Consider the following 27,791-nt stretch of genomic DNA (forward strand, 5'->3'; position numbering starts at 1 on the left):
ATGATTGGCCTGATTCAGGCACTCTTAGAAACCCTCCCCTCTGTACCACCTGCCTGCCGCAACACCCCTGCCTAGCACAGTGCACTGCCTACCTGGAAGCAGAACCGGGGTCCACTGCTGTCCTCCCCCAGCACCCTAACTGACCACCCCACCCCTGGCCGGCCTCCCTCCTTCACATTCTCATCCTCAAGCCGGCCCCTCCCTACCCACAGTCAGAACCTCTGCGAACAGGACCCCTGGTATCTGACCTGCTCAGGGCATGTTCTCCATCTTCCATCAGCCTCAGGCCAAGATCTTGACCCTCATGCACAGCTCGCCTGGGGCCACACATCTCCTCTGCCTTCACTCCCCAGCCTGGGCAGCAGTCTCCAAGACCCTGGTGAGGCTGTGCCTGCCACGGGCTCTGCGCCTGCCACCCTGCCCACAGTGCTCTTGCTGGAGCTGTGTGTTTGGGCAACCACTCCGCACTGTACAGACCGCAGCTCACCACTCACAGCTGGAGGTGCTGTCCCCACTGGACCCCGCCTTTGTCCTGTTGTGGCTCAGACCCTAGTGGCCCGTCACCACCTGCTTCCTCTTTTTCCTTCTCAGTGGGTCCACCTCTGTCTCACAGTGCGCCGAGTCCACAATGGTCTCGCTTGTGACCAGTCTGCAGTTAGAAATCACCTTTGACCCCGGCATCCTTTGTCCTCAGAGAGTGGCCAGCACCAATGAACTCCCAAACCCACTGGTTTTTAACTCACGGGAGGTCTTGGCAGGAGATCAGAGAAGGAAATCGAGGCTTGGAATCTGGATTCCTCCTCCTTCCTCCCTGTGGTGTGGGCAGGGTTGTGTGGGTATGGCAGTGTTGGGGGGCTCTGCCTCTGGATTCCAGTAACTACCCTGAGGGCACAGCACCGACCCTGGAGCTTTCCTCACACCTGAATTCAAACAGCGCCCACGTGACTATGTAAGAATGTCCATGTCCCATGAGACACCCCTTGTGCTGGGTGTGGCCCCCAAAGACGGGACTTAGCTCTCAGTTTTATCCTTTCTGCCCTTGGCTTCCTGTTGCCAGGCGCGTGCCTGGGACAGCTGGAGCGCCAGCAGCTGTTCTGAAGCCCAGGTGGCCTTGAAGACAGATGTTATACAGTAGGGACAGTAGAGTGGGAAGCTAGAGGTTATGAGACATCCTTGATGTCACCACACCAGTTCTGGACCACCAACCTCCAGACATTTTTATGCGATGAAGAGACGCTGCTAAGTTTCATTTTCTTCTCCAAGCAGGCAAGCCCAATTCTCATATGCTTTCTTTCTAGAGTGCAAGTGAACCAGTCCCATCTCATGCCCCTCAACACCCCATGTTGACGAGCAGAACTAAAAAAATCTCACAGGAATGCACTTGGCAGTTTGAACTCAGGGCGGGCCATTCCTGAGATAACCTGCACCCACATGCCTTCCTTCCTCCGGTGAGAGGCAGCGGGAATGTTGGGAATGGATGTCGGTGGTGGATAAAGTTGCCCTGAACTGCTGCCTGGAATCTGGGTGCGTTGTCCTGGGCTGCCTGCCATCTGGCCCCCGTGAGAACCCAGGGTTCCCAATCCATCTCTTGGTTATCAGTCAGCAGCATGTGGTGTATTTTCCTCATTCTCCAGATGGAATAGGGCGGCCAGGCCCTTTCTTTACCAGGCTTGCTTTGCACACAAAGTGGATGCCAGAGCTGGAGACCTGAAGGGCTCAGCATCTCACTGAGGCGCAAACAAGCCTAGAAGTTATACTGTGTCTCATCCTCCCCACTCCCACGCCTGAACCCCAGAAACCAAGCCTTGCCTTCAACTTCAGACTGCACCATGGCTGTGTTCATGGAATGGCTGCTTTCTTGCTACTTTTCATGGTCACTGAGTGTCCCCATCAACTTATCCTGACCGCTTTGCAGTCCCAGATCCGGGGGTCGCTCTCCACTGGTCTCGCTCATGACCCATTAGCTTTGTGTCTGAGCCCAGCACCCCCCACCACTGCAGCAGAGGCGTCGCTGGGCTCCTCCTGTGTCTGGACAGCAGCAGACTCCTTGCTGGACACCTGCCTCGTTATATTTTCCCGTCTCTTCTCCACAGATTGAAATGCAAATCAGACTGCTTCTCTTCCCTGCTCAGCGTCGTCCACTGGTGTCCACCTACTCTGAAGCCCAAGTCCTCTCCCTGGTTCAGAGCCTCATGCCCTAGCATGACCCATGCCACCATCCCCACCCTCAGACTTCTCACTTCCTGTGCCCTGGTTCAGGCTGCTCTGCCACTCTGCCTGCCTGCTGTGAATGCCTCTGCCTCAGGGCCCTCGCACCAACTGTTACTGCCGCTTGGATGCTCTTCCTAGGAGTCACCTTGACAGGTTCCCTGACCTTTCTTGATCCAATGTCCCCATCATCGAGGAGATCACCCTGGATGGAGGTGGAGGGTCCTCTTTCCCTCTTCGCTCGGCTTCTCTCTTGCTTGCGTCTCACCACTGTCCCATGTCCTATGCTGTGTGTCGTGTCTTGGTTATTGACACGCATCCGTGCTGTGCCCTGGGTCAGTCAAGATTCTGTCTATTTTGTTTGTTGCTCGACACTCTTTGTCTACTAAGGATGCTCAGTCAATGATGATACAAGGAGGGCGTGTGGTCCACATGGCTCATCCTGCTGCAGAGACATGGATGGGGGAAGCCTGATTTGCTCACCTCCTCCAGAGCCAATGCCCACGTTCCCTTTAGGAAAACCTCCCCAGCTCCTCTCGATCCCAGTCCAGCTGCTAGCCACGCTGGGCATTATGGGAAATGCTAATGTCTGCTCAGTGAGCTGGTCTGGACAGACGCAGCTTGGAGGAAAGTAGGATGTCACAGAGAGATTGGTGACATCTGGAGGGACACGCCTGGATCTGAATGCACCAGAAGCTCCAAGTACGCTTGAACTTTTTACTTCCCTACCAAAGTAAGTTGCTGGTTCCGGCTTTCCCAACACTGGTGGGTTGAGTCCCAGGAAGTCACTTGTAACTGGAAGAGTCAAGACCAATGGGCTGGGGCTGTGCCTGTCTGAGTTTGTTTTGTGTTTGGGACACAGTCTCACTATGTAGCCCAGGTTGGCCTAGAACTTGGGATCCTCCTGCCACCACCCCCTGAGTGTTGGGGTGACAGGCGTATACTACCACACCTGGCTTCCTTCATGAGCTGCCATATCTGATGAGACACCCGTCCTTACAGCCCCTTAGGGACCCCTCTAACAGCACCATGCGGCTGACCTTTGCCACCGACGATGGCAACTGTGTCTAACAGCTTGGGTCCAGGCTATGTGTGACTCCCCCTGGAGCTGTCCTGAAATTGGCCTGCATCCGATTCACCTGGCCCGTGCTGGCAGAAGCCAGCATTTCCATGGCCTCCCTGGGCACAGCACAGCCCGTGACAGGACTGTGCTGTCACGTAAAACTCCAACCCCCTGTCCTGCTGATGTCCCCACGTCCTCAGTGCTCTGCAGACACGCAGACAACCCAGGCTCTCGCTCACTAATGCTCTGGGTCCCCAGCACCCAGCACTCCCAGGTGACAACCGGGGGACGGGGGCATGACAGAAAAGCAGGGTAAGCACAAACAGCAACCACGAGACAGAATGAGCCCTTCTTCTCACTGGGTCCTGATGAGACTGGACAGCTGTCCCCACCCGAGATCAGTGCTGCCGAGAGGCCTCCAGCCAGAAGCCCTCTGGAGCGGCCTCACAGACAAGCAGAAAATAGCAGCTGATGAATTTTTCAGGACCACCTTCGGCTTTGCCAGTGGTGGCCAACTGTGAGATAATGTGCTGGGCTTTTGGGGAGCATGCATTATTGATCTGGGTCTGTCTGGTTTATAAAAAGCCCATCGGCCCCCCAACTACCTACTTCCCGCCTCACATTCCTCACAGAGACTCAGTTTGGTTTGCTCGGGACACTGTGTGTGGGGAGGTGACGGTCGGGGGGCACCAATCTCTGTCATCTAGGGCTGCCAGTGGGAGCTGTCACAGCACAGAATGCGTGAGGCCCTGTGTTTCCCTTTCAGAACACTCATCTGGTGAGCAAAGATGCAGATCTGCAGATGATTCTGCCCAGGAAGGTGCTTGCCACAGTTGAGCATCAACACGGACACTCTCTATCTAGACAGCCCATCACCCATTCCGGAAACTGGATGAACAAACAAATGCCACGGGTCCTAGGTTCAAAATCCTGTTCCACCACATTTTAGCTGTGCAACCCAGACATGTGGCTTGCTGTCTCTGAGCTTCCCTTTCTCCACTGGTAAGATGGAGGGGGATGGGTATCTATTTCTAGTCAGCCATGGCTCAGTTTTCTCTCCACTTCATCTCATCCATGGACCTCTGACTTGTTTGTTTATATTGGTTTGATAAGAGTCAGATTCAAGGTTGTGATGTGATTCTGGCTTAGCGGGTCACCCAGCTGGGAACAAGGGTATTGTCCCGACAGTCATCTTTCAGTCGCTGCTAGCTCAGGCCCACCCGACTCTGAGCCTTCACGCTCACCCAGCTCGCTCCTGGAGGGCCTGTAGGAGCCCTTGGCCCTGCTCTGGCCCCCGATGTCATCAGAAGAGCAGAGGATTCCTGTGGGAACGCATGTGAGGTCACAGTCCCTCCCACCTGTTTCCCTAAGAATGACACTCAAGCTGGTGTGGTGGCTCATGCCTGTCCCAACACTCCGGAGGCTGAGGCAACCTCGAGGATCTGAGCTCCAGGCCAACCTGGGCTCCATAGCTAGGCTTTGTCTCAAAAGAATACCCAGTATCCCTCTGTTCCCTCACTGTGGTCACGTGGTCACATGCTCCATGGGTCTGGTCCCAGTGGCCCCACCCTGCTTTGCCTCAATATGTCCTGTTGCACAGCCCCCCTCCTCCAGCCCCCAGCACCTCTCAGAACAACACACCTGCTCCTTTTGTTAAACCCATGCTGCCTTGCTGTGGATATCACTCTATATAAATAAAACACTGATGGCCAGTGACCAGGCAGGAAGTATAGGCGGGACAAAGAGAGAGGAGAATTGGGGAAACAGGAAGAAGGAGGAGGGACACTGCAGCCATGGCCAGGACAAGCAACATGTAGAGACTCTGGTAAGCCACCAGCCACGTGGCAAGGTATAGATTTATAAAAATGGGTTAATTTAAGATAAAAGAACAGTTAGCAAGAAGCCTGCCACGGCCATACAGTTTATAAGTGATATAAGCGTCTGAGTGATTATTTTATAAGTGGATTGTGGGACTGCGGGGCTTGGGGAACCTGGAGAGAAGCCCTCCAGCAACAAATGGCGCCCAACGGCTCGAGTTTCCACCTTAAACCTGAGAATATTTAATAACCAATTCTAAACAGAGCCAAAACCAGGTTCCTGCTTCTTGTCTCATACGGGCAGCTAGACGCCACAAAACGCAGGTTTGAACACTGGCGGGTTCCTGGCGGGTGCGTTTGACCGGCAGTATGGCGGAAATGAGGCGTCTGCCAGCGGCACAGTACGCTGTGTGGTAGATTTAGTCTTTACTAGTATTTAAAAAAAAAAAAAAAAAGAGGTTTCTGGGCTACACGCTGCTTTGGTAAAAGCTTAGACCCACTATTTCTGAGACTTGATGACTCCCAGAGCTGGCAGAAAACGTACCACTGCCATGTTGGGAAGCTGAAGTGGGCAAAGCCAGCAGCCACAGCACCTTTTCAGTCTTAGAATGGTGCAGTTTAAAGCAATACGCTCAAGGTAATATAAAAAATAAGCCACGTAAAGATGGCTACCACACAGAGAATCTGGATTATGTTGTCTTTGATATTTGTAACTGAAGAAAAACATTTGATTGCAAAAGCTGTTGATTTACGCCAAAATGTATATTTTAAAGGTACCTTGACTTCAAAATTTGGATTTAAGGTTATGTTGCTTTGGAAAAGAGGTTCTGCTTTTGTTTTCACAGAAATCCAGAGGCTGTGGATTTGTTCCAGATTAAGATACATCAGGTTTCACCAGCCAAGACCCCCTGAAAGGTCTCCGATGACACCATGGCCCAGATGATCCAACATCCAGAACGGCTTCAAGGCAACTGTCTCCCACAATACAGCCTCACGGACTACCCCATAGGCCTAAAATTTTCTTTGCATCCCCATAAGATACAGCGCCCCCCTCCAGCAGGAAGTAGTAAGAGATGCTATGCCCAAATTCCCAAATACACCAAGCTGGCTTTAGAGGTGGAATTGGCTCACTCCCCCTCTAAACCCAGACATATTGCTTTAAAAAAAAAAAATGGTTAAGAGATTCTTGTGTCCCAAATCAGAAGAGCCCTCTGGTGTGGGACAGAGAAAAACCAATATTTTTATTTAAAACAGGTTAATTATAAATATGATCTCTTTCTAAAAAAGAAAATGGGATATTATATAGATATATAAGAGGATATGGAGATGATAAGATAAAGGGTAGATTAATGAACCTACTTTTAAAGAACAACTTGTTTAAAATGTTTTACATTGGTATAGATTTTAGTTTATGTTTAAAATGTTTTACATTGGTATAAATTTTAGTTTATTGATACAAACTTGAAGTTAATTTTGTTATACTGTATATATATATATATATTTCTATTCTTGTTTGAGGTATTATGTTTATATAACTCATTTAAAATTGTAATGGATAATTAAAAATAGATTAATAATTAGTCATCTATGATAATCATATTTGTAGCCATGTTAGTTAAGTCTTCTAGGTATACATAGATATATTTCAGATAGATAGGTAATCTTCAAACACTTCATAGACCTAGAGAATATGGCATTTAAATAACTTAGAATTCTGTTGACATGAGACACAATTGCTCCTGGCTGCACCAATTGATCCCGAGAGAATGTTGGGCTTCTAAGACATTTCCATTTGGAAGTTTGTCTTTTGGCACAAAATGGCCTACTGGGCAAAGAACTGCCCTTGCCTTGATGGCTGACAGTACAAATGCAATGCTGTCCTTTCTGGACAAGCGGGATACAAGGAAGGCGACCACTGTACTCTGCCAAGACAGGGTAAGATGGTCTTTCAGAAATCCTGCTTCTAAAAATGGTCTGTCATATACTCTAGGCCTGTAGCCAATTTGAATGCATCAACAATGCTGAGAAACATTATTAGGTGACTGTCCAGGCTGCCAGCTGTCTTGGTCTACTCTTGCAAGATTCCCGAAAGTTGCTTGCATCCGTCTACCATTTCTCAGGTACCATTATGTTCCTTCTCAGGTCTTTGATGTGGTTGAAGACTAGATAGTCATAATTTCCTCAGTTATGATAAAAGATAAGTTAGCTATAAAACCTTAAACTCACAAATATAAGATAGATAGGACATCTTCTTTAATATTGTAACTATAATTCTTGCTCGGTAATTGTTATGTTATATGTAATTTTACCATGTTAAAGTTAAAACCTTCCTTTTTAAAAAAAGAAGAAAGGGGAAGTGCTGTGGATATCACTCTATATAAATAAAACACTGATGGCCAGTGACCAGGCAGGAAGTATAGGCGGGACAAAGAGAGAGGAGAATTGGGGAAACAGGAAGAAGGAAGAGAGACACTGCAGCCACGGCCAGGACAAGCAACATGTAGAGACTCTGGTAAGCCACCAGCCACGTGGCAAGGTATAGATTTATAAAAATGGGTTAATTTAAGATAAAAGAACAGTTAGCGAGAAGCCTGCCACGGCCATACAGTTTATAAGTGATATAAGCGTCTGAGTGATTATTTTATAAGTGGATTGTAGGACTGCGGGGCTTGGGGAACCTGGAGAGAAGCCCTCCAGCAACACTGCCTGACTGGGTGGCCATGTGGGGTGCCTCAGGTGCCCTGACATTAGTGCCAACAGCTGGAGGGCCACAGGAAGAAGCCCACGTGCCACGGCATGCAAATCGTCTCCCATCCACGGCCTCATGCTGCAGAGCTCCTTCCCAGTGACCAGTGCCCCGTGTGTCAAGCTGTCGATAAAGCTCTGAACTCTGGACTGCTTCCGGGCTGTTCTGCACTGGTAACTCCCAGACACGACACCATGCTTGGGGTCCTCAGCACCCACTGTGCCAAGGCTGGCTCGGGTTTATGCAAGTGGCCTTTTCAGGTAGTTGAAACACAAGTGTGGGTTGTGAAGAGCCACCCTGTAAGTCATTCCCTTCACTGCCACCAACTATATTCTGTTGTCCTTGGACAGCAGACAGAAGAAAGGACCCACCCTTCACCTGGTCAACAACAGGCAGTCCTTACCACGACCCTAGCCTCTGCCAGTCTCCCGTGTTACCTCCCTTTCCAGGTTCTGGCCATATCTACTTCCTTGATCGTGCCCCAGGGCCTTTGGACATGCTGTTTCCCCTACCTAGGACACTTGCCTTTGGATTTCCACAATGCTCCGTACTACAGATGATGAAGAGGGGCACCGAACGCGCAGGGGAAGGGGATCACATTTGAGTGCACATGCTGTGCATATGAAGGTTGCAAGCTACATGTGGCTGTGGAGCGCCTGAGAGGTGGCCAGTGCTAACCAAGATACACACACACATGCCAGGCGTTGAGGGCAAGGTAAAGGAACACAAAGCTCCATTGATCACACTTCAGGTGACAGTTTGCATATTGGGTTAAACAAAATGTTACTGCAATTGATTTCACTAGTTTCCATCCATCATCCATCCATCCATCCATCCATCCATCCATCCATCCATCCATCCATCCATCCATCCATCCATCCACCTATCCTTTTAGTTTCTGAGTCTCAGGCTAGCCTCCCACTAGCTATATATATTCAATAATGACCTTGAACTTTTCGTCATTTTGTCTCCACCTCCCTAGTGTTGGGATTACAATTCAGTGTCACCACACCTGCTGTATGCAGTGCTGGTGACGGAACCAGGACTCTGCACACGTCAGGCAAGCACTCTTCGGGCTGAGCCACATCCCCAGCCACTTGCATTTGTGGCTCATGTTATACAGTTGTTTCTTAGTGCTGGGGACCAGGCTCTGATGGTACTCAGGCCCTTGTGTTAACTGCTGTGCTCTTTGCTAATAACCTGTACCCCCTTTCTTCACCTGGATGACCTGCGACACTGGGTGCTGGGTACCGCTGTTGTATCATACCGCTCAGGGAATAATGAGGGGGGAAAATGTTAGTACATTTTCCAGTGTTTTTTGATCTGTGTTTGGGTGAATCTGTAAATGCAGAACTGAGGATACAGAGGGCTGAGTGTGCCTACGGGAGAGCATGGACTTGGGTTCAGCTGGGGAGGAACCCATACAGTGACTTCAAGGTGAGAAGACCCAGGGAGGGAGAAGTGGGGTCCTCTGGGAGATGCCCCACGGATGAGCGAGAACAGATCTAGATTGACTCTGGAGAGCTCTTCTGGTGGCCTCAGTTTTGGGGTCTCCTACTGGTGCTAACAAAAAAAAAAGTCTGTCATGCTGCTCAGAAGGGAGGGGACTGGGGTGCCTTAGCTGTCAGCCAAGGCCATGGCCCAGTAGCTTGGCAGAGCAAGGCTGTCGACAAGAGCGAAATTATCTCAGTCGCTCTACTCCTTATGTTGTAGGAAGTGGGGAGTCACTCTGTATTAGAAGTTGGGGATCCCCATTCCTGAGGGTCACTAAGAACCCACATTCTCAAGGCACCCAAGCAAGAGCTGGCTCACACCCGCTCAGAAGCGAACGCTATACAACTGCCTGGCATCTGGGGCTTCCGTGGGGCTGTGGGACATGGCACCTCCAGAGCCCCAGGTGTCCTGGCCCGTTCGGCCACTTACCCAGCTCCACGTCCTGGTCGTCCGTGAGCACCAAGATGATGTTGGGCCGGATGTTCCTGCGGTCCCTCTGGAAGCGGCCTTTCAGGCGGGGATGGGACAGGAAGGCTGAGCTCCCGGCCAGCAGGGACAGGAGAGCCGTGGAGAGCAGCCATAGCGGCAGGCCAGGGGGTGCCATTGGCGTGGCTTGCTGGTCCGTTGCTTCCTCCTGGATGCAGAGGCCGAGGTGGCGTCTTGTGGATGGGGTTCCTTCCCCTCTTCCCTCAGGATCTGAAGGATGAGAGGGATAGACGGGAGTCAGTGCCGGCATCACAGGGGCCCGGGCTGGGCTTGCATGCTGCCTCGCGCAAGGAAGGGCCGGTGTGGGCCAGGACAGACTCGTCCACGTTCTAGACCAGTGTGAATGCGGTGCCGGCTAAGCCAGAGAAGTGCTTACAGTTGGCTCGGGGACAGATCAGCAGCAGGACTGTCCACAGGGACTCCCCTGGTGGGTAGTGAAGAACCTGTCACAGAAAAGAGCCTGGCTCTGGCTCACCTTCCTACTCAGGCACAGAAGGGGACAGGCCACTAACACCTCCGCCTGAAGGCACATCCCTTCAGGTCCCAGCAGCAGGTGGCTTGGGTCACTGGGATGCTTTGGGCTGTGTGGTCATAGGTTCCTGTATCGGACCCACCTCTCTGGGGCTGTCCCACACACAGAGAAACTCCAGCTTCCTCATGGCCAAGCTGAGTACTCAACCCGACAGGACCATGCGTGCAAGGTTGAAAGTGTTCCTCCCGGGTTGAACTTGCCCGGTAAACGCAATGACTCCAGACAGAGCTGAAGGAGAGGAATTAGCGCTTCCCCCCCCCCCCCCCAAGTCTCAAGTCATCCGTAACCTCAGGCGGACGGTATCTCCGGCAAAGGTGGGTGAGGGAGATCGGAACGGCAGCCCCACAGAGCGGCCTGAGCACCCACTCTGCCGAGGGGAAGAGAAGGGAAGACCTGAAGTCAGGACAGTCACCACAGCTGTGACCTTGGAGGAGTCTGTCCTGTTGGCCGTGGAGGCAGGGGAAGGGGGACCCAGCAACCACCCCAGAGTCCTAGCCAGGGCCCTCAGTGGGTCCTCTGGCCCCACAGGGTTGTGCTGTCTACATCACCATCGTCTCGCCTGCCTAGGGCTGAAGGAGCGCCCAGGGGTGTTCCACGCGTCAGGGCAGCTGGAGGGAACTTCCTAAAATGGCCAGCAGATCCCCTGACTCAGCAGCGCCCTGCGTGTGGGGACAGCGACTCAGATGTAGGACCTGAAGTGGGGGAGGGGGCACCCGCTCTGGTCATGCCAGCTCCAGGCCCTGGCCGGTCTCAGCCCTCGCCCAAATGTCCTCCTTCCGCACCAACTCTCCCTCACCTCTCTCCAACCCCAACACTCTCCACCCTTGCTGGCTTCCTTCTGTAGGCAGACAAGACGGGGTCATTTCTACCCCATGACTTTTTTGTGCTCACTGTAAGAGTTTTGTCTCTGCCTGACAGGCTCCTTCTGCTCCGTCCAGTCTAGGCACTAACCAATGCCACCTCCTCAGACAGGCCCACCCTGGCCCCCGTTTTATCACCTGTTTGATTTCTGTCAATCAATCACCACCACATCTTGAAATGATCTTATTCCCTGAACCCATCCACTCACATCTCGTCCCCGCCCCCCCACAGGAGGGACGGCCCCATGAGGGCAGAGATGGGGCGTCTGTTGGTTACGCCTGGGTCCCCTGTACCTTAGGCAGTGTCTGGTGACTACGAGAGTGGAGATTCTGAGAAACTGAATTCTGCAGAGTGAGGGATGCCAGGCTCTAGAGGGCCATGCCACAGCCTGGGTCTATCCAACTCAGAAGCCTAGGGCACCCACATGCTTCTCCAGACACTCCCGAGCTCCCCAAGGAGGAACCTGCCATGCTGGTTCTCTGGATGGTGCCATCACTGGAGAGGCCCCAGGGAGGGAGCCCGGTGGATGCTGTTCAGCCTTCCCATCTCTCCACAAGGAGCCATGCCTGCTTCCACCTCTGGGAGCACCAGCTGGGAGCTTAGTTACTCTTCCTCTTTCTGTCCCCACTCCCCGCCTCCAGCGCAGTGGCTCCCCATCTGTGACCACAGTTCTGCTGGGGTCCCATGAGGTACTCCCTCCTGTCTCTCGGTCCAGGGTAGCTATGGGCCCTCCCTGCTGAGAGCCCCATGGGCTGCTGGGGGAGCCCTCCTGACCTCTCAACAACCATCTGTGGTCACCCCTCCCCCTGTGCTCTGAGTACCTGGTTCCAGCCCAGGTGCCTCCATAGGCTGGCAGGGACAATGTCTCCTTGAGCATTTGCCTCCCCCCTCGGTGGTAGTGGCGGGGTGGGGGGTGAAGGATGGGGTAGGGAGGTGGGCAGGACAGGACTGTGAGGGGCTCATACTACCTGCCCCAAGCCCTGGGCTGGCTGTAAAACAAGTGCCACAGAGAGCTGGGGAGAGAGCGTCACGGCACCAGGCCACCGAGGACACTGTATGAAGGGAGCCTGGCAAGGTCACCGAGGGTGGCACCCCAGAGGGCAGACACTGGCTACCCTGTCTCCCTGCCACGCTAAAACCTCATCTGCCACCAGAGAAAGCCAATGCAGTGGCCTCTCTGCGCCACCCTCAGTGACAGTTAAGAGCACGGACTTTCTAGTTCCCTCTCTAGTCACTTAACACTGCTGTGCCTCAGTTTCCCTATCAGACAACTGGGAGTGAGAGAAGCAGCAGGTCACCCAGAGGCAGAAGCAGAGCGCTCACACTGCAGTGTGAGCCATCTCCGGGCAGTGGTCACCACCCTGCAGGGGGTTCTCAGCCCTTCCACGACCCCCAACAACATTCAAGATGACAGACTCACTGTCCCCACAGGTACCCAGAATGGACAGCAGAGGACACCTGAACCTTGCCCTCTGACTGCCTGGTACCCCACCTCACCCCAAAGCTGTCACCCCACAACTTCTTCCATCCAGTGCCACAGTCCCATTCCTGTTGCCGTCCAACTAGTTCTTGCTAATCAGCTGCTGGTTTTCTGGTGTTCTGGAGACAGGGTCTCAGTATGACCTTGAACTTGCCATGTAGCTGAGAATGACCTTGAACTCCTAAAGTTCCTGACTCAATTTCCTGAGTGCTGGGATTCCAGGGTTGTACCACCCTGGTTTATGCTGTGCCGGGCGGGGATCAAACCCAGGTGCGCATGTACTACACAAGCTCAAAACTGGGCTGCCCCCCAATCCACGACATCTTCAAACAGCCTCATTTTAAAAGACACCTACAAGACAGGTGAGGTGCTGCATGCCTGTCACCTCAGCACTCAGGAGGCTGAGGCAGGAGGATCACAGCTTGGGGCCTGTTTGAGCCACAGTTTCTGCCATCACAAAAAATAAACAAACACACATTTCTGAAACGGAAAGCTCTTTCTCCAAGTGTGATTGAAAGCAGCCATCCCTTCCCCGCGGAGCGGCCCACGGGGAGCTGAAGAAAGCTGACGGTGGCCCAGGGCCCTGCTTCCCCACCAGGGCCCCCTCGAACACTCTGTTCTCCTGCGTGAGGATACCAGCTGGTGCCGGAAGAAGCCAACACACTTCGCCACCCCGTCTGGAGGGAACAGGAGGCTGCACATGAACAGAAGAGGACTCCTCATCATGGTGCTGGCTCCCGAACTACTGCCTTGTAGGTACACAGAAAGTTCCAGAAATATACCTGCATGCTTCTACAGCTACCTGGTCACCAGGAAGTGAGACTGTCCCGAGGGAATCCCCACGGGTTGCCTGCCTCCAGTGGCAGCTTTCCAGCCAGGACTCACATGAGCAAACACCCCTGAGATTCCCCGCTTGTCATGCCTGGGGCACCTCCACTCTGAGCACATCACAGCTGCCAGCCCATCTACCGTGCAGAACTGCCCCGTGACGTCATACCCACTCCGCGGATGAGGAAAGGAAAACACAGAATGCTAAAATCACTTTCCCCAGACTGCAGGTTCCGGACGAACAAGTGTTCACACCCAGGCTGGACTTGGTCAGTGTGATGGAACCTCCTGGAAGCAGGTTTATAAGCGGGGTCCTAAGCGACTCCCAACCTTAGTATCTTCTGCCCGAAGGGTGGGCAGGTATCCTCCCAGGGCCTTTGAAAGCTCTCGGTGTGGTGGGGGGTGGAGGCAGATGTCATCCGCTGGGCTCCAGTCCCAGCTCGGGCTCTGCATGCTGGCCTCAAGGAGCCCTTCCTCCCTCCGGATGGAGTCTTGAGTTCCGCAACCCAGAGCTGTGGCATGAGAGGGGCTAATTATCTATCAGCCGAGCCATCTGCGGGTCGATTTTTGATGAATCCTCCCCACCCCCATCCCGATGGCTTCTCCTGGCCCTGGGCCAGCTCTCTCTGGACACAGAAGAAATCAATTAACAATGACACAAGAGATTCCGCCTCCCCCTCCTTGGTAAGGAGATTCAACAGAGGGGCCCAGAACGCCTCTGAATCCCGTTCTGTCTCCTCAGAGATCCCTCCTGTCACTGAGCATCATCTCGCCCATCAGCTCATGCCAAGCCTGCCCAGCCCTGTCTCTCCTCCCTGGGTCTTCTTGACGTCCTTGGCAAAGGCTCCCCAGCTCAGCCAAATATCTCTGGAGGCACCTAGGGTCCCAAGAGAGTGGAGACACCACGACACTTCCAGATCCGCGTGCCGTTCTACACGGGAGCAGATCTCTCTCGGTGTGGCTGCAGGCGCCTGGCCCACCGGGGACAGCTGTGGGGAATCCCCAAGGCTCACTCAGGAGACCTAGAAAGGTCTAGATGGGCTGTTTTCCTCGGTGGGTCTCCAAGTCCTACAAGAAAGGTAGAGACACGCAGGAAGGACCACACAGCTGATGGGTGGGAGAGGAAGGGTCGGGGTGGGGGAGGGACCAGTCTGCGGGACACGCCCCCAGGAAGCAGAAGAAAGGAAGTGCGGGGTACACAGAGACACAGCCCTGAGCAGAGCCCTGCCACAAACCTGGGACCTCCTGGATATGAAGTCGGGTGTTCCACGGCAGAGGAGCCCCACCAAGACAGCGACTCAATCTCTCAGTGGCGGGTTCTACTCCTTGCTTTCCTCACCAAGCGGTCAGAATTCCACTAAACAAAACCCAGAGCCTATTCTTTCTGAAGAGCCTCCAAGGGCTCTACCCCACCCAGGTAAAACCCTAAAGTCCCCAAAGGCCACCAAGCCCCTACACAATCTGACCTTTGCCCCTGCCGTTCTTTCTTTCTATCTTTCTATCTTTTCTCCCTCCTACATGTGGCTCCAGCCACACGGGCTCTGTGCATATCTGCCATGTCTCCACCCCAGGACCTTTGCACTGGCTGTTCATTCAGGCATCTCCCCGGTCCCTTCCTTCCTTCCTCCTGCTCTTTGCTCGCATTCCGCCTTCGCATACTGAAATCCAAGCACTGGCCACTTCGGCCACTAAGCCAATCTCCCTACAGAATGTCACCTCCCAGACGGCACAGATCTCTGTCAGTCATAGTCATCCATTTCTGTGTCCCCAACACCAGAAGTGCTCATGTTGTTGTTTCCTGACAGCACAGAATGTCCTCCCACCTGCCTCCTGGTAACCCCTCCACTGTGCCCTGAGGCCACTGTGGCTCAGTGTGGCTGCTGCAGCAAGGGCCGCTGACCTGGGTGGAGCCAGTGAGCATCTCCTCTCTCTGGCTCCAGTGACTGGCCCAGAGGTGGTCATGTGACACAGGACTGACCAATGAGAGAGTGGGAGCCTGGGAGCCTGCAGAAGCCCTGCTCTGAATGGTGTGTGTGAGTGTGTGTGTGTGTGTGTGTGTGTGTGTGTGTGTGAATGTGTGTGAGTGTGAGTGTGTGTGTGTGTGTGTGTGTGTGAATGTGTGTGAGTGTGAGTGTGTGTGTGTGTGTGTGTGTGAATGTGTGTGAGTGTGTGTGTGTGTGAATGTGTGTGAGTGTGTGTGTGTGTGTGTGTGTGTGTGGTGTATTTTTGGTGATAATGAAATGAGAACCAAGCCAGCCCTCAAACAGGACAGGGACAAAAAGACCCTTCTGAGGAGTTGGGGTTTGAGGACCCCATCTTCATCCAAGGCTCAGCGATATGGACAGGTTACTAAGGGGTGAAGAAAACAGGACAAAGTGGGCCAGAAGCTCCAGCGGGATGGCAGCCAGGTGCAACGCCATCGAGGCCACAGAACATTCGGGAAGGCTTGTGTGCCGGGCACAGATCTTGGTACTATGAACTACAGGGAAACAGAGTCCCTGTCCTCATGCCACGGACATTCTAATGAGCCGGCGAGTCTCCAGGAGGGTGAAAAGAGCAACTGACAGGATGGGGTGGTGTCGAGACCGTGGTCCCAGCTGGCGCTCAGAGAGAGGTTAGAAGCAGCACGTGCTATGTCCCAGGAGCAGAGTGTCCAGATCGTCCACATACTAAAAAAGCGGATGGCTGACAGGCCTCGGGACCCAGCACTCACACACCCGCACATCTGCTGTGTGCCAGGACCGTTCCCTGCCCAGTGAAAACAACTGTACCCCAAATCTCTGCTCCCACCGAGCAGGCAGAGGACAGTTGGCAAACAGGGCAGTCCACGCTGGTGGGAGGAGGCAGCAGGGGGGACCGAGTGCGGTGGACTGTGATCCAGAACTGGCTGCCCAGCTTTGGACCAGCTCTGCTGCCCACTGGATGCTGGGCGGTATGTAATTTCTTACGGCCTCAGTGTCTTTATCTATAAAGTGGGAGGAACAAGTGCATTCACTACACAGAGCTGAGAGGACAGAATGGCTAATGGCCTTTAGAAGTAGATCGGTATTCAGCAAGTGCCCAATCAATGTTGGCAAGTCTCATTTGCTGGCTTCGGGCCACCCAGCAACAGCACCCAGTTTTCATTTGAGCATCATTTCCTCCCTGCATTTGGTCCATAATGTTTAGGCCCAGCCACAGAGGTCTAAGGTTAGACCATGAGATTAAGACCTGAGCCAAGTAAAGCTTTTCAATCCCCCTGCCTCAGTGACCCGCTAATCAGAATGTAGGCGCTTTGGGATCTACAAAAATGGGGGGGGGGGGGGATCCTGTCACCATCTTGATACCTGCAGCGTGAAGAAGGAAGCTACCACAGGAAGAGGCCAGTTCTGGGAAGTGGTATGAACTCGGTGACATTAGAAGCCTGGCTCCAGCTAAGGCTGAGGGAAGAAGGCTGGCTTCTAGGTCTCTCAGGGTCAATAGATTCCCCGCTCCTTCAGCCGTGGGCCGCTTTCTCTTTTTTTTTAAGGTCAGCTTCCTCCCAACGGTTCTGGACATGAGTCAAATTCACTTATTTTCAGAGACTCGTGAAGAATGGCTGCTCTCTGCTCTGTTGGTGGTCATGGTTGGCCAGGCTCCAGAGCGGTGCCTGGGTTATGTGTTGGCTGCTGAGCAAGCCTGCATGTGGCCAGTGTCTGGCCTGGTGGGTTCTGGGAGGGGCCGAGTGAGGGCTCCACAGCCGGTATCGAGCACCCGGGGGAGCTGCCTGTTCCCTTCCATGGCTCTGCACTTCAGTCATTCATTCTCTTGACATGCATTCATTCTCTTGACGTGTGTGATGTAGCTGGCCTGATCTCAGGCCTCTCCATGGAAGAGTCTAGCGGTCACAGTATAGACGAACACTATAGAGAAGGCTCTGTGGTCCTTCTCAAAAACACATAACACAAGGGCCCACAGGCCATACCTCAGTGTCCCTCCCCTACAGTGAGCTGCCTGTCATGGGCATAAAATTTGTCCCATGCCCATCCTATAGATTCCTCAGAGCCTCAGGAAGTCTGGGTGACCAGGAGGCCCCCAGCTCTCTCTCTTTTGTATGACCCAGTAGGGTGAACGCCGTGATGCCAGGGTCCAGAGGGCAGGAAAGGCCGACACCAGGTGTGAGTGACCCTGACAACCTGTTTACTTCGTGTTTTTAAGGGTAAAGTCTCACTGGAAGTCACCAAGTAGCCAACGGTAACCCTGATGTTTCTGACCATCCTGTTCCCACCTCCCGGGTGCTAGGGTTACAGACACACGCACCACACTCTGTGTGTGCAGCGCTGGACCCCAGGGCTCCGTGCATGTCGGACAGGACTCCACCAACCAAGCTGCATCCCCAGACCTTGCTTCTGGTTTTCAGAGGGAGAGAGATCTCACTGTGTGACCTGCCTGCCTCCGTCACAGGTCTGCTACGGTGACAGGCTGTCTTGCCGGGCTCTCCTGACACACCCTCCTAGTGACATCTGGGAAAGATGGAACTATCTTCCCTATCTAAAGTTCAAGAAAACATCGATTTCTTTCCACGGCTTTGGTTCTAAACTCCTTCTCATTTGTAAGAGACGAGACAACCTCCCACAGGGTGGGATGTGACCCTGGGGTGGGGGCTGCCTTGCAAAAAGAGTCTAGGGGACACCTGTATGCAGTGGCCTTTGTCTACAGTTGAGGACATGGGCACAGATGCCCCAGGGGCAACGTGGAAACTGGAGTGGAGTGAAAGACCTAGGGGCTGGAGAGATGGCTCTGTGGTTTAGAGCACATACTACTCTTCCAGAGGACCTGAGTTCGGTTCCCAGCACCTACATTTAGCTGCTCATAAAGGCTCTTATGCCTTAGGCCTCTGCAGGTACTGCATTCACATACACAACCCCTACACACATACACATAACTAAAAGTTAAATAAATATTAAAAAAAAAAAAAAAGACAAAGGACCTAGATTTAGGAGACGGGGCACAGGGAATAGCTGGTTGGTTCTAAACCCACAGACCACGAGGCCCCTCTGCAGCTGGCTGGGCAGCTGCGAGTGAATCTTCAAGGCCATTGGTTGTTTCCTAAGCACCTGCATGTACGTGCTAGCCATCACACATGGGTACTGCAGGGTATACGAGGCGGGGCTGGTGTTCCAGTGAGGGCAACAGAGGATGAACCAATGAAGAGGAACTTCAGAGTCTCCCGAGAGCTCTGAAGGAAGCTGTCAGGGTGATGCTGGAGAGTCAATCCGAGGAGGCCTCTGGGAGGAGGTGCCATTGAGCTGAGACTCGAAGGCGTGGAGAAGCTGGTTATAGCTGAAATGTTGCCCTCCCTCCTTCCCTTCCTCTATGTGCTGGGGATTAATGGACCCTCGGGCCTTGGATGTCCCAGGCGATGCTCTTGAAATACCTCCTAAGCAAAGGAAAGGTACGTGAAAGAGCCGGTGGGGCGGCTCAGTGGCAAAGACACTGAGTACAAAAGCTGGTTAACCTGGGTTCCGATCCTGGAACCCACACGGAGGTAGGCGACCCAGCTCCACAAAGCTGTCACCCGACTTTGGCACGCGCCCTGTGGTACCCGTTCCCGAGCCACACCAAGCACAAGAACGCTAATAAAGGCAAAGGCCTCGTGATTGGATTAAGCACAAAAATCTTGCGTGGCAGAAGCATGCAGGAGAGTGGCTGGCTGCCACGGCTGAGGGTGGACACAGCTGTACCCTAGCCCGTGCCTGTGGCGGCCACGCCTGCTGTCCTTCCTGGGTGTTTCGGGGAACTAGAATCAGATAGGACATTCCCACCTCTGTTCTTTGTTCTCGCCTCTCAGCTGAGGACAAAAGCTTCCTTGGCAGGAGTTACAGTTATTTCTGAAAAAGGCCCCGAGCCAAAAGCAATAAAGCCCAAGAACAGAGTCGTTATTCACGCCTAATTGCGGGCTGGCGTTCAGTGGGACTGACCGTCCCGGCCTCTCGCCCCATCTCAGTCCCACTCTTCCCCTGGCCCGTGCATGCCCTACACACAGCACAGGGGGTTCTGGCTGTGGGTGCCGCTGTGGTCTTCAGGAAGACCATCCAGCAACGGTGGGGCGTTCTGACTGCCGGGATTAATCGCCCAGTCATTTCTTTCCTTCTGCCTGACGCCTGGCTGAGCATCCCATCCTGAGCCAATATAAACAGCCCAGTGCTCCTGGTCATTCCAGAGGCTGGGACACACAGGTGGGACAGCCGCCTGAAGTCCCTTTGACCAAATAACCAGCTAGGGGTGGGATGGATAGAGAACATGTGGGCCCCACGTCCTGCCCCGGGTGCCTCGTGGACTAATGGCTATGTGAGAGGAGGGCCATCAGGCAGGAGGCTGTGGGTCCCATGAGCTGGGGCAGTTGCCCATGGACTGGGAGGCATCAACTGGGGTGTCTGCAAGTAGGTCCATTCTGGGATTGGAAGAAAGACAGGTGAGCATCCCAGGTCCAAAGGGGGACTGGGGCGTGTCTAGCATCCAGGGTGCTGGGAGGGCCCACGACCAACATCTTCATTTTCCAGACAAGAACACTGAGGTGCAGCAGGATGAGGGGAGTTGACTTTGCGCTATGGAGAGGGGCTTCCAGACCTCAATGGTACCTCAGCAGAGGCCCTGGGAACAAGAAAGGTTGCTGTGGACCTGTTGGCCTTTAAAAAAAAAAAAATCCCATCCTTTGAGACAGAGCTGCTCCACCTTGGCAAGGGCCACGAAGACTTCGTTTTTTTTCTGTATAAGAAGCATCTGCTCCCCTTCCGTCTTTGGAAAACAGTACCCCAATTTTCTCTAGAGGATATACTCCCCGACCAAGGGTGGCCCTGTGGCCAGGGCCAGCCAATGAGACTCTTCCTGAGCTCAGGCCTCCCAGATAGTGCTTAGGGCAAGGACCCCCCCCCCCCCCCGGGGTGTGTGTGTGTGTGTGAGTGGTCCTCCTGAATTCCCCCACTCCAGAAGGCTAGCAACTCCTGCTTTTCCCTCAGAGTCTTCCAGACCGTGTCCTGCCCTCTCCTAAGCCCAGCCCTCCTACGAACCCCTGAGACTTCCAGTTCCCTCTGATGAATCCGGTTTCTGAGGCAGGCACTGGGGCGGGAGAGCTGTTACTTCCGCAGACTCTGCCCAGCAGCCACACCCTTGTACAGTCTCCACCCCAGGAAACCGTGTGGCTCTTCACCCTGTTCTGACCTAGAGAAAATGGACAATGTGACGCAGGACCAGTGTAAGGCTTAGGACTCCGAAGCTCTCATTTCTGCACCTTCTGAAGCCAGACTTCACAGAGAACACCACGCCATGAGGCTGCCCAGGCCACACAGACATGTGGGATTCAGCATGGCTGAGGAATGCATGCTATGACCAGCACTGGGTGTGGGCCAGCTGGGCACAGCCAGTTTGGACTTCCCAGCTAGGGTCACCCAAAGCAGACCACTGGCAACCCATAGCACCCCCAGAACACAAGAGAGCTGCTACCATGTCCACGCAAATGCTTCGAAGCCCAGCAATGGAGATGGAAAGATGACCAAGCTCAGTGAACTACCCATGCACCAGCTGTCCATATAGTGCCTCAGTTTCCCCCCTTACTAGAGAGAGACGATCAACTTCCTGCTTATGAAGATTTGTGGGATGACTAAGTGTCAAGCAATAAGTAGAGGGCAGATTTGATTTAATTTAATTAATTTCTTTTTTTTTTTTTTTTTGAGAGTAGGTCTCATGTAGCCCAGACTAAGTTTTGAGCTTGATATTTAGCCAAGGATGACCTTGAACTCCTGATCCTACTGCCTCCACATCCTGGGTGCTGGGATTACAGGTGTGTGCTACCTGCTAGGTGTAAGATTTAATGCCACCACAAACACACTTGTGTGTTGCCCCTGGAAGTGTGTTGCAGCAGGTGCTAACATCTGTGCAGGCCTTATAATTGGGAGGAGGGGGTCTGACACGGGCCACCGCTCCTGGTCCCCCCTCAAGCTTTGTTTCCGGTGGGTGTGAGAACCAAGGCCTGCCCCACTGGGAAAACCAACCAGAGGCACTCAGGTGGCCTGAGAGGGCCCACACTGTCCCCCAGCCCTCAAGTTTCAGAAGAAGCCGAAAACTCTAACTTTAAAAATATGCATGTAATTCTAGCACTTGGAAGGCTGACAGAGGCAGGAGGATTCTGAGTCCTGGGTCAGCCTGGGCTACATAGCAAGACCTTGTCATGCTCCACCTCCACCCTGCAACAATCTATTAACTGATTTTTCAAAAAGGTTCAAAGTGACACACAGATGAAGAAAATAAAAGCCAAAGTGTCCATGAGCCAAACACAGGCCCTGATAGGCAGCCTGGGATGCCCCCCTCCCCACTCACCCCACTTCTTGTACTTTTAGACAGGGCCCGGAACTCTCAGTCCTCCCGAATGCTGGGTCTGCAGGCACAAGCCCCCATACATGAAGCAGGACACTGCTCCAGTCCTGAAACATCCTGGGTCCACAGAAGCCCAGCCAGAGCTCATCCTGGGATGGGCTTAGATGCTAGGAGGGGAGGTAATGTGACCTTCACGGCCACACCACCTGCCTTAAAGGTGAACTTTCACTTGCCAGCGGCCCAAGAATGACCAGCTCTTGTGTGGGACCTACTGTCCCTGCTGGGGCACCAGGGGAATAAGCTCTCTTCCACCGGCCCCGTGGGCATGTCCAACCAGCTCCGCCTCAAGCTTGCTCTCTGCCGGTGACAAACAGGTTTGGACTTCCAGACCAGGAGCAAGTCAGTCACCTTGCAGCAAGGACGAAGGCTGCATTCCTTTCAGCCATGACCCACAGGTCTTCCTGGGCACCTGCAGGGCTGGGCCTAGCTCTAACAAGTGCTAACTACTCGGGGCTTACTTTTAGCTGGGGGTGAATGGGTGGGACACACACACACACACACACACACACACAGACACACACACACACACACACACGGGACGGACGACGACAAATAAGTGCGGAGAATTTCAAAGGAAATACTATCGTTCTAGAGTAACATCGCAGCTGAGCCCGAAGGAGCCTGAAGTGAAGTTATGGAGGAAAAGCAGGTCAGAGTGGGGACTGCCCAAGTGCCAAGGCCCTAGGGCTGGAGACAGCTTCCAGCATCTGAGGACAGAGAGGTGGCCAGTATATGGGGATGCAAAGAGGCAGGTAACAGGCTTAGAGGTAATTGGGGCGGAGGCAGACAGGGCAGGGTGGACCGAGCTTGGATTTTATTTTATTACAGGAATGGCAGGCCCTGGCATAGGCTGCTTCAGGATACATGCCACCTCCAGGAGCCCCTTTGGGACGTGGCAGAGGGCAGCACACCTGAGCCTTCTCTCCTGCTCTTGTGGTTCTCAACGGTACAGAACACTGGCATTTCCTGGGCAGCTGCTAAGCACCTCGAGGCCTGGACTGTGATTCTAACAGCGCTTGCTTAACCATTCAGGGTGTGGCCAGGGCCCTGGGAGATTCTGGGTCCTCTGGAGACAGTGAGGACCTCCCTTTCCCAACCATCTGCCTGTGCTCACGGTGAGAGGTGCCCCCCCCCCCGAGTTCTCAGGTTGGGCTCCAGGCCCTGAGCTCAGTTTTTTTTCCCTGGGCTGGTGTCCATGGGGCCTGGAAGAGGCAGGTGGGGCTCCAGCAGACATGGCATAGAGGAGCAGTCCGTCCCATGATGCCTTTTTTGGGGGACCCACTGAACTGTGCTCACCTGTCACCAGGAGGCAAATGGCCTTCCCTAGAGCCAGTGCCCCAAAGACACAGCCAACCTTACTCCAAAAGCTGAGGAAGGATTCTCAGAGAAGAGCAGGAATAGGCAGCGATCAATGGAAGCCAGCTTTTCTGTCCCGAGGCCGCCAAGCCCAGGCCTTGATCGAGGTCCCTACAGCTACTTGGGGAACAGGTTGCTACAACAGTTCCAGTTTCCAGGACTGGTGACAGAGACTCAGTGAGGCAGAGTGACTCGCCCATCTGCATACAGCTCTTGAGAGGCCCAGCTGGGCAAGGCATTCTGATTAGAGCTGTTGTCTTTCATTGACACTGTGACCACTTGGGACGGAGTCTCTTCTACCCTGCTCCAGCTCATCCTGGGGAGGAGCCAATGATCCCAAGACCAACTGTAGATCATGTGGCCCTGTCTGGCAAAGGCTGGACTTGTCTTGCTGGCTGCACTGTCACAGAAGGGTGGTGTGGGAAGAGGGGCTACAGGCATTTTTGGGGTAGATGCCTTTGGCTCGAAGACCCCCTCCAAATGGGCACTGCTGTAAGCCCATGTTCACAGGGCGGGGCGGGGGGGGGGTTCCCTTTGTCCGAGAGGGCACCCGGGGAATGTGTGAGGACATCTGAGTCACCACATGACTGACTGGGGTGCTGACGAGGTGCAGGACTATTGGGCTGTTTATGACACACACCCAGGAACGGCTGCCACTCATTTTAACACAACTTTAAGGGAAGGGTGTTTTGATTTGGGGGGATAGAATCTCATGTATCTTGGACTTGGCCTTGAACTCCCTATGTATGATCCTCCTGCCTCAGCTTTTGGAGTGCTCGGATTACAAGCATGCACCGAGAGACCCAAGTTCCAGTATAACTTCCTAACTTCTGCCTGACAGTGTTGCAGACGAGAAAGCCGCTGGTGCTGGGCGGTGGTGGCGCACACCTTTAACCCCAGCACTCGGGAGGCAGATAGATCTCCGTGAGTTCCAGGCCAGCCTGGGCTACCAAGTGAGTTCTAGGAAAGCCAAGGCTATACAAAGAAATCCTGTCTCAAAAAACCAAAAAGGAAAAAAAAAAAAAAAAAAAAAAAAAAAAAGGAGGAGAATAAAAGAAAAGAAGCCCCTGGCAGCTGCCAGAGCCAAGAAAAGAACTGTTGCCCACAAACAAGACTACTTCAGCATGCTTCTTACCCTACACCCAAATAAACCAAGGGAAGACCAAAATCTATTTCACTTGGGAAATTTGGCCAACTGTCCACCATTTTATAAAGTTGCATGGTTTTATGGGTATGTGGCTATGTGTGACATCAGTTGTCTCCTTTAATCTTACTTTTGGGGACGGGGCCTCTCATGGAACCTGGAGCTCAACAACTTGGCTAGACTAGCTGGCCAGCAAGCTTCAGGGATCCTCCTGATTCTGCCTCCCTGGCTGTAACCTGCCCCTGGTGTCCCGCCCTGGTGTTCCACCCCGGTGTCCTGCTCAGGTGTCCGGGCTGCGTGTGTGTGTTCACCAGGTTTAATTATCAGCCACCCTGCCTTTGTTTTTCCTTTCCCTTGCAATCAGGGTATTTCACTGATGACTGTGTAGATATGTTATCTGTGAATTCCTTCCACATAACCCTAGCCTCAAAGCACTTGCTGAAAACAGAAGTTGTTTGATCTGCTGGTTTGGGAAGCATTGAGCTAAGACCATCAGCAGAGTCCCATTTATCCTTCGCGGTGTTTGGTTTCAAATCCAGTACAACAGGCGGGCAGGGGCCGAAGAGACACAGAGCGAAGCCTGCTGCAGGGTGTTTTCAGAAGGATTTTGCTCTTTGGGAAAAAAAAGAGCAAGTAGTACTGTCTTATATCCCTACTTTGAAGGGAGATTTGATGACTGGAGCTGTGGCAGCCACAGTGAAACCAAGAGGCGAGAAGGTGAAAGACATACTAAGGACAGACATTACGAAGATATTATCAAAAAGACAAGACTTGGACTCTCCCCTGCTTGAAACTTTTTGTTATGTGAGAAATAGAAACTTCAATTGCCCAGAACACTAAGCCAGGAATCCCATTTTACTGTAAAGCATCATGAGCCCACGTTCAATTAGACTCTGAGCTATCATAACGATCTTGGTCGGCTTCCCTGTTCTCTGAGACATCCAACTTAGTGGCTGGCCTTCAGAAGTCTGCAGACAGCATGGGTCTCCAGAGTGGCGATAGGCAGTGTTCACCAAGCACAGACTCCTGAATTTCCCTAGGCTATCCGCTCAGATCCCCACCTCTCTGGCTACCAAGGTAGGTCAGACTCCTGCTGGGGTCTGGGCTGTGAGCCAATAAGAAGAGCTGTCAGCAACACACTTTGCAGCCACATCTGGCATCCACCTGGCCAAACACATCTTATGTCCCTGCTTGAGGTCCCCAGCGTATGGCCTCAGCCTTCCCCACCCCCTGGCCCCACAGACTGCTTAGCTTGAGGATTTTAGTCTGGGCTGGAATGGAGGGCTGTCTCCAGTGGGGCCCAGTGTGGAAAGCAGGGGGCCACGTTTTTCATAACATGGAGCTATGAGTCTGGGGCCCCCTGCCACTGAGCCCATGTGCGTTTGGCAATCCTCTTGAGACTGGAGACTCTATTCAGGAGGCATTGTGCCACCCGCCAGGGTGGAGATGCCCCGCCACGCCAGGCCATTCCCAGAAGGCCTCTGCCAATCACCCAGCAGTGAGGAATTAGTCATGTGAAGCTCAGCCAGCGCTTTTTAGCTCTCCCAGGAATGTCAGAGGGGAGCCAGTGGGGTGCCCAGAAATATTCACCAAATAGGTGTGTGACAGGCCCTGGGGACAGGGGGCCACACCAGGGAATCAAATAGGACTTCTCCCTCGTAAGCCTGTCTAGCCACGCGGCTGAAAATACCTGGAAAGCACAGTGGCCCCAAAATTCAGGTCGCCAACCTCAGCAGACTACAGTCCCGCATGTCCAAGACTTGAGACGTGTGCAGGGACTGGAGAGGGAACCTTCCCTCCTGCCCCTCCTCACACTGCTTAGGGACCACCCTGTCCCAGGCCACCTGGTCACTGCACTAGGGTCACCACACTCAGCGCTGTGGTCACTCTTCGCGGTGGGGACCTCTGGAGCAGGGGAAGATGCTGAGAAGCATCCACTAGACGTCATATTTGTGACACTCACAACTGTCTCCACCAATCACTGTATGTTCCCTGGCCAGCAAGAGCACCCTTGATTGGAAACCAATGGCTCTTCCTCATTCTGGACCCTGGACCCACTCAAGTCCTGCTGGCTCCACACCCCAAATCTCTCTCCACTGCACCAACCCAAACCATCACCGTGATTCTGTCCTGTGGCCACTCTTGGTTCCCCCATAGCTGCTGATGGCCCTGGGCCTTGCGTCCCCACTTCTTTTTTTTTTTTTTTTTTTTGGTTTTTCGAGACAGGGTTTCTGTGTAGCTTTGCACCTTTCCTGGGACTCACTTGGTAGCTCAGGCTGGCCTCGAACTCACAGAGATCCACCTGGCTCTGCCTCCCGAGTGATGGGATTAAAGGCGTGTGCCACCACCGCCTGGCCCGCGTCCCCACTTCTTAGAATCAAGCCTGCCGCTTATGTTAGCCAAAGCTTTTTGAAACACAGGTTGGCTCCCATGGGAAAACTTCCTATGGTTTTCCATGTTGTTTAAAATAAAGTCTGGATGTCATACTTTTGCCCTCCCCTCCACAACTCACTCATGGCTCCCTACTCCGCTGGGTGTCCGCGTCCTCTCTACCTGAGGGCCTTCGCACAGGCTGTCCCTACCACCTCAAATGCTCTTCCTACACTTCAGGCCACGGCTCAGAGGTCTCCTCTTTAGGAAGGCCTCTCTGGATCATCTCCTGAAGTTGCCTCATTGTGCTCCATGCTTGTGAGGCTGCCTTGGATTTCATTGCTGGTTTTTGGAGCCTGTTACGAACGGCCCTGACAGTGGCCTTTTTTCCTGCTTGCTCTTGGGGCCTTCCCCTCTGGAGGACTGGGTTCTCTCTTGCTGGGCTAGGTCTTCAGGCAGCACCCAGCTCTTGTCAGGTGCTTACTAGTGACAGGAGTTTATCTGACCTGTGGTACTGGGACCCATGAGATACTGAGATCCATGAGCTATTGGGACTTATAAGGTACTGCAACCCATGAGGTAGTGGGATTCACGCGGGACTGGGACCCATGAGGCACTACAGAACCCATGGTGTAGTGGGACCCATAAGGTCCTGAGACCCATGAGGTACTGGGACCCATGAGGTACTGGGACTCATAAGGTACTAAGACCCATGATGTACTGGGACCCATGAAGTACTATAGAACTCATGATGTAGTGGGACCCATAAGGTCCTGAGACCTATGAGGTACTGAGCCCCATGAGGTACTGGACCTGTGGTACTGGGACTCATAAGGTACTGGGAACCATGGGATACTTGAGCCCTTGTGGTACTGGGGCCTGTGTGGTAGTGGGATCATGTAGTAATAGGACCTGTACAATACGAAGAAGGTTGTCACGTTCAAGGCAGGCGTGCATTTGGACACCTCTATCTCCCTGTTCTCATCCAGAGCACTCCACGTACACTGCTACCCCC

At 53.3% G+C, this 27,791-nt stretch overlaps 1 protein-coding gene across 5 annotated transcripts in view; it reads right to left on the reverse strand.

Moving 5' to 3' along the window:
• The window catches only part of Sulf2 (sulfatase 2), an 87,585-nt gene that overhangs the window by 55,159 nt on the left and 4,635 nt on the right, over positions 1 to 27,791 (reverse strand). For all 5 annotated transcript variants that reach the window (XM_028868540.2, XM_028868541.2, XM_028868539.2 and 2 more), the window contains exon 2: positions 9,758 to 10,024. In XM_028868540.2, the coding sequence (XP_028724373.1) occupies positions 9,758 to 9,932 (175 nt within the window). In that variant the 5' untranslated portion in view covers positions 9,933 to 10,024. The remainder of the gene's footprint in view (positions 1 to 9,757; positions 10,025 to 27,791) is intronic.

The sequence above is a fragment of the Peromyscus leucopus genome, chromosome 4 (genome assembly GCF_004664715.2).
Source record: "Peromyscus leucopus breed LL Stock chromosome 4, UCI_PerLeu_2.1, whole genome shotgun sequence".
Taxonomy (NCBI): Eukaryota; Metazoa; Chordata; class Mammalia; order Rodentia; family Cricetidae; genus Peromyscus; species Peromyscus leucopus.